The 12,757-nt window shown below is 41.2% G+C and overlaps 1 protein-coding gene across 2 annotated transcripts in view; it reads right to left on the bottom strand.

Moving 5' to 3' along the window:
* The window catches only part of LOC115087934 (collagen alpha-1(XXI) chain-like), a 454,903-nt gene that overhangs the window by 161,935 nt on the left and 280,211 nt on the right, over window positions 1–12,757 (bottom strand). For both annotated transcript variants that reach the window (XM_029595690.1, XM_029595691.1), the window contains exons 13-14: window positions 3,157–3,210; window positions 2,847–2,900 (exon numbers count right to left, since the gene is read on the bottom strand). In XM_029595690.1, the coding sequence (XP_029451550.1) occupies window positions 2,847–2,900; window positions 3,157–3,210 (108 nt within the window). The remainder of the gene's footprint in view (window positions 1–2,846; window positions 2,901–3,156; window positions 3,211–12,757) is intronic.

Genomic DNA, 12,757 nt, shown 5'->3' with positions numbered 1-12,757 from the left:
TAATACAAAAAAAGGATAAAAGTACCACAACAATCATAGCGAATAGAAAACCAAATTAATTCAGCACTGCAAAATCAATTAAAACTTCAGTAAAAAAGAGATCCACAAAACTGGGAAAGCACTCAGAAAGGAGAGAGAAAATAACTAGAAAATGCTTTAAGAAAAGTGGACTGGTAACTCTGACAAATAAGTCATACAAGCCAGCAACAAACCTCAAATATTAAGGAAAAACTATTAGGAAAAAAAACAGATGATCCAAGGCCATTTGAATAAATAAATGTATGTCTCTTAAATCGCACAATTCAGACAGTTGGTCAGCATTCTTAGAAACAAAATCAGACAATTGATTTGGATCCCAAAAGGTAGAGCCCACATTCTTATAAGTAATTTTACACTTGGCAAGGTATCACAAGACAAATGTAGCACACAAACTTCAAAACACCTGTTTGCGGTATCAAGAAATTCTTCCTTCGTGTCTTTATGTGCAAGGCAGGGACCCTATAACCCATAAAGATTTAAGACATATCCCCCAAAAAGGTTTCATAATCCATTGTCTACCTGGCTCAAAAACACATGTAACTATTAAAGCCCCTCAGTTTGTAGGCACATCAGCAGACAATTCTAGTTTAGTAGTTCCTATGTTAAAGAATGCACTTGTTTTTCAAAAGCAATACATACAAGCAAGAGATATAATACTTTAGCTAGGGGTAATTTTTCCCATGGGATTTTATAAACAATCTTCTAAATAGTTTTTAAACAGTTCCAAATCCAAAATAGGATTCACCCATGAGAAATCAACTGCACAAATATGTCTGGACCAGAGAGAATTTTGTACCACCTCTATCATCCACTAGCCTAGCCACCAGGTAGACAGGTAACAGCAGTCTGATATTTTGGTAACTGGTGGGATGAGGTTCGCTAGCAGCCCCATCCCAGCACTGCGAGCATTTACGAAACCAGCAGGTCAGAAGCTGGCACTTCCTGCCTACTAATCTTGTCATGATGTTCAATTGTAAGTTGCTTTCATATATCTCTGTCCCATGCTTTGATGTTTGATTTAAGCATGTAATAAACATTCCATAAACTGGTAATCATTTTCACTTTCTCCAGATAAATGGAAGAAACTGAAGGGGGGTCACTTTCAATAGCTTTTGCCCGCGAAAATGCAGCAGGGTGATCGGGGCGGAGTTGGGGAGGAGTCGGCCCCGGAAGAGTAGGAGTTGGGGCGGCACCGGGGCCGACGCTGCGGAGACATCACTAGCAGCGAAAGGTAAGGACCCTTTTGTGGTATAGTTAGTTGGTGCGAAAACCGGAAGCTAGCGCAACGCAGTGGTACGATGGCTGCCGGCTTTTGCAGGCCCGCCCCCTGCTTCGCCCCCCCTGCCCCCTGGTACCGCGTGATTCACTATTCTCTGCGAGAATAGTGAATCCAGGCCTGAGACTCAATTTCAGCTGATCAAAACTAGAGGTATTCACAGAAAAAACTGTATTTGTTTTTATTTTCCTGTTTTTTTATTTCATTTCATTGTATGCATAAAATAAAAGAACCTAATTAATTAATTAAACCAGAGAGTACCAATTAAACTCCAAATTAAGTCCACTAGAGGAAACAGTATTAAGGTGAAAAATCCAGAACTGTTCTCTGTAATACAAAAGAGCTTGCCAGTCACCTTGCTTGGAGGTGGAGCAATCTGTTCCAGAATAGCCCTCCTATTGTTGAGCATCATCAATTTCAAGATCTTTCATGGGGTATTCTGGAAACAGATTGCTCCACCTCCAAGGATGGTGACTGGCAAGCTCTTTTGTATTACAGAGAACAGTTCTGGATTTTTCACCTTAATATTGAATGCATAAAGACACATTTATGCACAGACATTTTGAGTTTATCCTTGTAAATACAATTCTATAACACATACAAAATTTGCATGGGCTCAGAAAGAAAACCAAGTAAAGATGAATGCCCATCCCTATCAAGAGCCGGTTTAGTAGAACAGAGGGAGAAAGCCAGTACTTTCGTTCCTTACGTACGTTTCATCTTCTTTGAAGCAGATGCAAAGCAGATGTGTGATGATATGCAGAGGAACTGCAAAATTAAATCAGCGCATGCACTTTCCCTTCCCCAACCGACCCTTGCTGCTTTCTTTCCAGCAGGTAAACGTAGGTATGTGGTTCACAATGCAGGGACTTTTACCCACAGTGGCAGGAAACGGCAATTTTCAAAAGGCTTTTTTACATGGGTAAACAGGTGTTTACACACACAAAAAAGTTTTGAAACTTACCCTCCCTGCTTTTCTTTTATGAGATCTCCATGTCTATCTGTGTGCCCCCCCTGGATAACTTTGTGTTTAATGTCATTTTCATTCTCGCTTCCTGCCTTTTCCTTGATCTCTGGCCTTCATCTCTCCCTTCTTCCCTCCTGGACCATGGGGCTCCTCTATCCTGCCCTCTTGATCCTGTTCTCTCTCCCTCTAGTTCAGCATGGCAGTCCACTCTCCCCTGATGCATTGCCCTCTACTCTTACTCCCCTTTACCAGATTGATCATAGATTCCTGTCTCCCTCTTTACCTTATTTATTCGTCCCTCTGTCTTTCCTTTCATACCGTTAACCCCAGTCCTATTTCCTCCTTCCTCTCAGTCTTTCTACTCACTTTTTTCAGTGCAGCTCTCCTCCCCTCTCCCTCTGTCAGGCCAGTGGCAAAGCACGTGGCAGTGGCGGGAAATGCTTCTCACCGCTGTGGTCACCCTGCTTTCTCCTGCTTAACAGAGGATTTCTAGGCTGGATCTCAGATATGTAAGTTTTGTGCTAACAGATCACAACCTGTAAAATAATTGCCACATATACTTACCTTTTTGCCATAAAATCCTGGCTTTCCTATATCTCCTTGGGAACCTTTTTCACCCTAAGGGCAAATCACAAACAGTAAGGTATTTTACTGGATAATAAGTAGTAGAAATGTTATCTGCATAATAAATGCTAGATAGTAGAAATATAAACAAAGCTCATTAAAATATGCTTTAAAGTTAAATATACTATGAAATCTTGTCCTGCTTGTTATCTAAATATTAGAAGGTATGACCTGAGAAGTAATGTGCAGTTAATTATGTTATTAATTACATTTCAAATGAACACCATATAATTACTAATATATTTCCTACCTTTACTCCTGGTTGGCCATGAAGTCCAGGAAAACCAGGAAGCCCACTTTCACCCTGGAATACAGTAGGAAAAATAAGGATATTAGGAAAATCTTCATACTGATTACTAAAATCATATAGACCAGGAAAATGATAGGATTCGGTACAAAATTAATAAAATGTTCTACTGATCTGACTAGGTGACGGCACAAACTGCAGTCTAATATGTGGCAGTTATAAAGTGGATGATTCTGGGGAAGAGAGCTAGAAAAGTTTTAATCGCAATGTGAAATTCAATGAAGTAGGGGGAAGTCTAGGAGAGTGAGAGTATAGAAATGGTAGTTTTGAACCCAAATATGTTTCTAAAGAGAAAAATACAATTCCGATGGCACTAGATGTGCGTTACTCCACTGGGAGAAGATGTGAGCAGCAGGCAAATTATTCACTCCATTCTAGAAGTAAAGGTTTGAAGAATTTTGAGCCCTTGGACTGCAAATGCCATTTGAAATGTTTGACTTCAAAAGTATTAACAGTTGAGCATTGGAGCCATTATCATTCTTGTTATCATAATACATGAAGAAATCATGATTAAACTCTCTTTCTAAGATCAGAAGCTGCAGCACTAGTATAGTTCATTTCTGATGTCACAAAAGATAGCTCTCTCATAATTCAATAGAAGTTAATGACATTGGTCAGGAAACTGTATGTGTTTATGTGTGTGTGTGAGAGAGAGAGATTAGGTGGGATGTTACACCAGGATCCTCTCTCTCTCCTTTTATCCATTCCAGATTCCTAATCTTCCCCAGATTCCTTATCTCCCGACCTTCCATCCTCCCCATCTCTTGTCCTCGTTCCTTCTTATACTCCTTCCCATTTCTCCTAATCTCATTCTTGATTCTCTTCCCTTTCCATCCAAGAGGTCTCTTCCCTGTACTGAAATGAAATCACTTTTCTTCACCCAATAAAATTAAAATAAATGATATTAATTATAGTGTAAAACTATTTTTATAATGTAATATAAAAGCTGGAAATATTTGCAGTTTGCTTCAGAATTTTTACATTTTTGCCACAGGATCTACCTCGCCTTCTCACAGAAAACCCGAGGGGAGAAAAGGAGAGCAGTGTAATAGTGAGCGACAGCACCAATAGTGCCTAGGGGTGCCTAAATCCTAAATCCGTCCCTGGTAGTAGGAACCAAAAACACTGTCCGAATCAAAAAGTGTTCAGACCAAAGTACCTGCCAGCATGATAAGCCAGATGAATCAAATTGGAAAAAGTATTATTTGAAAAGAATAAATCAAGAATGTGACCATCAGTGTGGGTGGGTTCATTTATTTGTTTTAGTTTCAGGGCAGCCAATGCAGCTAAACTTTCAGCACAAACTGCAGGAAGAGGATGCTGTTAATCAATACTGGATCAGTATTGATTAACAGCCAAATATGAATACAGACTCCATAAGATGGACACTGATGAGGAACTGTGGCCAGAATAACAATACGTGACTAAGTTATCTGAACTGCCTGTTTGACCAAGGAATACAGCTTCTCTCCAGCAACACACTGACTTAAGAACAGTCCAAGAATGTGGCGGTGACAGGTTCCCAAATCTGCCTGGAAACAAGAACAGTCAATCCGAGGGAGCTTATCAGATAGGTGAACTGCTGTGACCAGGTCAGCTTTCTTTTCCAAATGTTACAAGACAAGATCACGCATTCTGGTCAGTAGCTGGCTACACGACATGAGCAGTGACTCCCACCTGATGGGATGGGGGGGGCGCAGCAGTCTGAAATGAAGGAGAATCCCCTTTTTCATGCTCCTGTTTAACTATTCATGAACTCTTACATATGCATGTCCTGCCAAGGGAAAGAGCTCAGAGGGGTGGCCGGCAGAAGAAATCAATTCACACCAGCAGATAACAGCACCCGAAACATCACCTCTGCCCTTCCCTGAGACAAAGCAGAAGAGCTCCTGTATCCTGGAAAGATGCATGTAAGAAAGTCCTGCCTGTTACCTGCTTACTCATGTCGAACCTGTCTTTTCTTCTCCAGGTCTCAGCCAAGCCTCCTGGACCCAGTAAGTGAAAGGGGCCAAGAACACATGCTCCCTTCGGAAAGCATACTCAAGGTGTGGTCTCACCATGGAGTGATACAACAGCATTATGACATTCTCTGTTTTATTCTCCATTATTTTTCTAATAATTCCTAGCTTTCTATTTGCTTTCTTGACCACCACTAGAGATGTGAATCGTGTCCTCGATCGTCTTAACGATCGATTTCGGCTGGGAGGGGGAGGGAATCGTATCGTTGCCGTTTGAGTGTTTAGAATATCGTGAAAATCGTTAAAATCGTGAACCGGCACACTAAAACCCCCTAAAACCCACCCCCGACCCTTTAAATTAAATCCCCCACCCCCAAATGCCTTAAATTACCCTGGGATCCAGCAGCGGTCCATAGCTAAATCGGGGGAAGGGGGAGGGCAGGAAAACCGGCACACTAAATCCCCCTAAAACCCACCCCCGACCCTTTAAATTAAATCCCCCCCTCCCGAACCCCCCCCCCCCCAAATGCCTTAAAGTACCCTGGGGTCCAGCGGCGGTCCAAAACGGGCTCCTGCTGTTGAAGCGTGTTGTCTTCAGCCGGCGCCATTTTGCAAAATGGCCGCCGCAAAATGGCGGCGGCCATAGACCAACACGATTCGACCGCAGGAGGTCGCTTCCGGACCCCCGCTGGACTTTTGGCAAGTCTTGTGGGGGTCAGGAGGCCCCCCCCAAGCTGGCCAAAAGTCTCTGGGGGTCCAGCGGGCGTCCGGGAGCGATCTCCTGCCACGAATCATTTTCCGTACGGATAATGGCGCCGGCCATACGCGTATGGCCGGCGCCATTTTCCGTACGGAAAATGGCGCCGGCAGGAGATCGACTGCAGGAGGTCATTCAGCGAGGGTTCCGGCCTCCGCCATTTTGCGGCGGCCATTTTGCAAAATGGCGCCGGCTGAAGACAACACGCTTCAACAGCAGGAGCCCGTTTCGGACCGCCGCTGGACCCCAGGGTACTTTAAGGCATTTGGGGGGATTTAATTTAAAGGGTCGGGGGTGGGTTTTAGGGGGATTTAGTGTGCCGGTTTTCCTGCCCTCCCCCTTCCCCCGATTTCATTTAAAGGGTCGGGGGTGGGTTTTAGGGGGATTTAGTGTGCCGGTTTTCCTGCCCTCCCCCTTCCCCCGATTTAGCTATGGACCGCCGCTGGACCCCAGGGTAATTTAAGGCATTTGGGGGGGGGTTCGGGAGGGTGGGGGATTTAATTTAAAGGGTCGGGGGTGGGTTTTAGGGGGTTTTAGTGTGCCGGTTTTCCTGCCCTCCCCCTTCCCCCTTCCCCCGATTTACGATTTTTTTGACGATAAATCGGGGGAATTGGTATTGTATCGTGGCCCTAACGATTTTTGACGATTTAAAATATATCGGACGATATTTTAAATCGTCAAAAAACGATTCACATCCCTAACCACCACCACTGCATACTGAGCAGAGAATTTCTGCATGTAGTCCATGATGATACCTAGGTCCTTTTCCTGAGTGGTGACTCACAATGTGTAGCTATAATTTGGGTTGTTCTTTCCTATGTGCATAAATTTGCACTTGTCCACATTAAATGTCATTTGCTATTTAGATGCCCCACTTTCCCAGTCTCACGTGGTCCTCTTGCAATTTCTCACAGTCCTCTTATGATTTAACAACTCTGAATAATTTTGTATCATCAGCAAATTTGATCACCTCCCTTGTTGTTTCCATCTCTAGGCCATTTATAAATATGTTAAAAAGCAGTGATCCCAGAATAAATCCCAGGGGCATTCCACTATTTAATTTTCTCCTTTGAGAAAATTGACCATTTAGACCTTCTCTCTGTTTTCTATCTTTTAATCAGTTCTCAATCTACAATAGAATATTGCCTCCAATCCAATATTTCTTTAATTTTCTCAAGAATCTCTCATGAGGTTCTTTGTCTAATGCTTTTAGAAAATCCATATATAGATTATCAACTGACTCACCTTTTTGCATATGTTTATTCACACCTTCAAAAAAATGTTTCAGATTGATAAGGCATGACTTTGCTAAATCCCTGTTGGCTTTGTCCCATTATAATATGGCTATCTATATATTCAGTTACCTTGTTCTTTATAATAGTTTTGACCATTTTTCCCAGCACTGACATTAGACTCACTATTCTGTAGTTTCCTGGATTGCCCCTGGAACCCTTTTTAAAAACTGACATTTCATTAAACTGACATTTCATTAGCCATCCTCCAATCTTCAGGTACCTTAGCTGATTTTAATGATAATTTGCAGTTTACTTAATAGAAGGTCCGCAATTTCATTTTTCTGCACTCTGGGATATATACCATCTGGTCCAGGTAATTTGCTATTCTTTAGTTTGTCAATTTGCCCTATTATATCTTCCAGATTCCCTGAGATTTGTTCCAGTTCCTCTGAATCATCACCTTTAAATATCACTTTTGGCATAGATATCTGCCTTATGGTTTTCTCAGTAAGGATCAAAGCAAAGAATTCATTTAATATCCCTGCTATGGCCTTATTCTCACTTAATGCCCCCTTTACCCTTCAAATACTTAATGATCCAACTGCCTTCCTCACAGGGTTTTGGCTTTGAATGTGCCTGAAGACGTTTTTATTATGAGTTTTTGCTTTCACACAGTACGTTTCTTTTCAAATTCTGTGTTTGCCTTACTTATTAATGCTTTACATCTCACCTGCCAGTGCTTATGCTATTTCCTGTTTTCTTCATTCAGATCCCTTTTCCATTTTTTGAAAGATGTTCTTTTGGCTAGAATAGCCTCTCACCTTTTAACCATGCTGTCAGTTATCTGGCCTTCTGTTACTTACATAGACTCTTGGGCTGCGACAAGATGGAAGGTCCTTCGGAGATGCCCCCAAAGGTTCTTGCCATCAGCAGGTGGATTATCCTTTTGAAGACCAGGGGCTTGGTATGAGCCCTGACCAGAACAGTCCGAATCTGGGCAGCAGTAAGCAAAGAAGTGTCCAAGTCACAATCCGAATCAGGGCAGGTGGCAAGCAGAGAAGGATCCAGGGTACAATCCAAATCAGGGCAGGCAAAAAGCAGAGAAGAGTCCAAGGCACAGTCTAAATCAGGGCAGGCAGCAAGCAGAGAAGAATCCAAGGCACAGTCTGAATCAGGGCAGGCAACAAGCAGAAAATAATCCAAGGCACAGTCCAAATCAGGGCAGGTGGTAAGCAGTGAAGAATCCAGGCACAATCCAAATCAGGGCAGAATAGGCAACCAGCAGGAAAACGCGTCAGACAGGAGACCTGTAGCTGAGGCACAGATAGCAGGTCAAGCTTCCCTTAAATAAGGGCAGCTGGATGATGTCCATCTCCTGCACTACCAGGAAATCCCACCACGGGCCCTTTAAGAAAAAGCTACTGCACGCACCTAAGAGAACCCATGGCAGCTCATCTCAGCTGCGGCATAATGGCGTTTGGGGGTCGGCCATGTCTTTGAGTCACCGGCGTGGGTGAAGTGTTCCATCGGGGTCTGCCTGCTGTTGAGAGAGGTCCATGGAGGGTAACACCTTCCTTCCACCTTTTTCAATAAGTGGAATATATCTGATCTGGGCTTCCACAATGATATTTGTAAACAATGTCCATGCCTGATGTAAACTCTTTACCTTTGCAGCTACTCTTTTCAGTTTTTTCCTAACCATTTATCTCATTTATCATAATCTCCCTTTTGAAAGTTAAATGCTATCACAGTAGATTTCCTTAGTGTCCTCCCTCCAGTTATCAAGTAAACTTTGATCATATTTATGATCACTATTGCTAAGTTGCCCCAACACAGTAACCTCTTGCACTACTAAGGATTAGGTCTAATATAGCTCCCCCCTTCTCCATTCTTGTATCAGCTGCTCCATGAATCCGTCATTTATTACATCTAGAAACTTTACTTCCTTAGTATAACCTGATGTGACATTTACCTAGTCCATACTAGGGTAATTGAAATCAGCCATTATTATTGTGTTGTTAATTTTGTTAGCATCCCTAATTTCTATTACCATTTCATTGCTTGTCTGTTCATTCTGGCCAGGTGGATGGTAATACACTCCCCACAGCTATTCTATTTCCCTTCTAACATGGACTTTCTGTCCATAAAGATTCTAAACTACATTTTGTTTCCTGCAGAACTTTTATCTTGTTTGGCTATATAGAGACACTACTAAAGAATGCTTCTTTAAATTACAAGTTTTAAAGAAACTAAAGCCACTTCTACGCTACAGAGATTTCCGCCCAGTACTCCAAGCCATCATTCTCCCGAAACTAGGCTATTGCAATTCACTCCTGCTGGGACTTCCCGCCTGCTTCACCAAACCCCTCCAGATGATCCTGAATGCCACAGCAAGAATTCTCACCAACGCCAAAAAAAAGACCACATCACCCCGATCCTCCAGCACCTCCATTGGCTTCCCATTAAATACAGGATACAGTTCAAAAGCAGCATGATGATTCACAAGGCCCTACATAGCATATCCCCACTCAACTTAACCTTCAAGCTGCAACTACATACTTCTGAAAAGCCGACTAGAAGGGCATACCAAAACAGATTGATTACCCAGCCCGCAAAATCCTCCCTGAGAAAACGCGCTCTATCCACAGCGGGCCCGTCTCTCTGGAATTCTCTACCACCAGACCTCCGCCTTGAGCCATGCCATACTACTTTTAAGGCGAAACTCAAGACTTGGCTCTTCCTTCAAGCATTCCCAGAGAGCTAAGAACTAGAAGAAAAACAACCCCTGTCCTATGGCTTTAATGTATTGTTCTCTGCCTATTTATTATTACTATTTGCCTTATTTATGTGTTTAAAGTTGAGCTTAGTTTGTTTTCTTCTTTATTATAGATCAATTGTTTGATATGTTCCATGATTTGTTCCATGTAAACTGCCACCCGGCGATAGTTATCTCTGTTACCTGTGAACCGGAGTGATATGTATTGTATACAGGAACTCCCGGTATATAAAAACCAAAAAATAAATAAATAAAATAAATATATGCCCTCTTTAACATAAAGGGCACCTCTCCACCAATTTAATCCATTTTATCATTGTGCTAAAATTTGTACCCTGGTATCATTTGTTATCTTCATTCTACTAGGTCTCTGACATGCTAATTATATCTACCTCTTTATTCAGTGCTATACATTCTAACTCTCCCATCTTATTTTTCAAACTTGTAGCATTTGTACACAGACATTACAAAGTATGTTTTATGTTTGTATTAACTACCTGCTTAGAACTTGAGTGGGATAATTTTGAATCTGCTTTGTCTGCTTTTTAGTTAAAGATACCTGGTCTACTATAACATTTATTACAATTTCTCTATCAGGATGCCCTAACTTCCCTGTTTGTATCCTTCAAAGATACAACATTCTGAACCATGTGCTTCTGAGTGACTATCAGCTTTCCCCCATCATCTAGTTTAAAAGCTGCTCTGTCTCTTTTTTAAAGATTAGTGTCAGCATTTCCACTTTGTTCAACCTTTTTTTGAACCCCATGATGTTAGTTGTCTATACCCTCTATGAGGGGATACATTCAGGAACAACATCAGCATTTTTTTTTCACAGGAAGAATGGTAGTTCAAAAAAGTATGGGATAAGCACAGAGAATCTTTAGATGCAAAACAGTGAGGAGATGGTGAAAGAATTACCAGCTGAGTGTATCTAGCAGGCTGCAAGTACAGTAAAAATTACAAATCTTCATGTACAGTAAATGTTCATATTTATATAGCTTGGTCTGTAAGGCAATTTACACAATCCTTGTGTTTACTGGGTCAATGTGGCAGCTTGGTGTTGGTGAGATGCCATATAAGATGACCATGGTGTCCTTAGAGGTTGAACGTTATGTAATAGTTACACTGGTGTTGTTACCTGTTTATACTATTTGGGACCTTATGATTGGACATAGGTGGGGAGGGGTGATGAGTGTGAACTAAAATGGGCATGTTTCATGCTCCAGAAGGTAGAGTACAATGGAGGAAGTTGACAAAAACTGTCTTGGATAAGCAGTGATAGCATATAGGTGATCAAGTATAATGCTGATAGCTGTGATAAATCCTTAGTGTAGACAGGAATAACTGGGCAGACAGGATGGGTCACTTGATCTTTCTTTTTGCCAATATCGACTATATTAGAATTTAGAGACAGTCTGGAGGAAAGCTTCCAATATGATCTTTGTGGCAGCAACGTTTGAGAACACAGCTGATCATGCTGCAGTGATGTCAATATAGCCAGGAAAGAGATCCATAGACCAGAAATAAAACAGATCTGGAAAGGATGAGGGGACTAGCTGGAGGGCAGGAGAATGTCTCCCTGCAGGTCTGAAAGGGATAGAAACTAGGAAAGAGTCATACTTTACCTATGGTAATAGAAAAAAGTGAATAAAGAAAAGATATAGAGATTTTAAAAAGTAACTAACTGTCTGAAGAATATGAAGGTTTGCCAGTGTATTTTTCTTTAGTTCTTATAGGAACATGGAACTCATTATCAGATAATAGGCTAGATGCACTAAGCATTTTTCTCAGGATCCCAAAATCATCCCTTTGTACAGAGGGCCCTGTTAGAGATATACATTTATGTATTCAGAAAAAAATAGTCTATGACCCCCAATGATTAACTTGTAGTTTTTGGCAAAGTTCTGCAATGTGGATAAGTTTACATTATCACAAAATAAATGTTTTCACACCATGTACATGCATTCTCACTCAGTCACTATAATGCTAAAACTAGCTCAATTAAAATGATTTCTCATCTTGAACACATTTGCTGTGCATTAATACAGAAGGTTGCTAAATACAATCATATGTAGAGATCTTATCTTGTGAGCCAAATTCCCTCTGCAGTGAGTCAGAGCTTGATTAACCCACAGCTTTTTGGCTCCTGAAGGAAAATTAGTAGAACAAAAAATTGCAACTGTCATGAAAGGAGATATTCAGCAAAAAAAAGAGAGCATTTTTCATAGCCTGAAAAAATCTTTGGAGCGAGCGAGCCATGCTAGATACTACATTAATGTCATTCACTTCACCCACAGACATGCCTAAAAACACCGTTTCAACTTAAATGTATGCACATCTTTTTTTCATTTCAGGGGGCCTCAGACTTAAATATGTTTCCTTCTCAGAAGTATAAGTCCAAGCCTGAACACTGTGACAGCTATGCATCTCCCATTTCTTCCTATAGGAGTGATTTTGACACTTTAAAAATGCTTTAATAGAAAGTTAGCAGCAAGAAGCCCTCTATTACTCTATAATAGCTCTAAAATTATTTTAACAACCTTTCCCTATTTTAAAAACATTGGCTAAAGTTTCACACACAAAAGCAGTTTTTAACAGCTAGAGCAATTTTTTTTTACACTAGAGATCGTAATGCTAATCTTTGAAAAAATGCTTTGCATTAACCATATAACCACACTTGTATATAAAAGACTTAAAACTTATCTTATATTAAGCTAGCTTTCACAAGACTCTTGTCTGGCATCCGATAAAGGGCCTTTTTTTAATGCACGCTCTGATCTATTGCATGCTAGGCAGAAGGACTTGCTTTTTAGTCAAT

Source organism: Rhinatrema bivittatum, chromosome 3 (genome assembly GCF_901001135.1).
Source record: "Rhinatrema bivittatum chromosome 3, aRhiBiv1.1, whole genome shotgun sequence".
Lineage (NCBI taxonomy): Eukaryota > Metazoa > Chordata > Amphibia > Gymnophiona > Rhinatrematidae > Rhinatrema > Rhinatrema bivittatum.
This window is presented reverse-complemented; position numbering and strand designations above follow the sequence as displayed.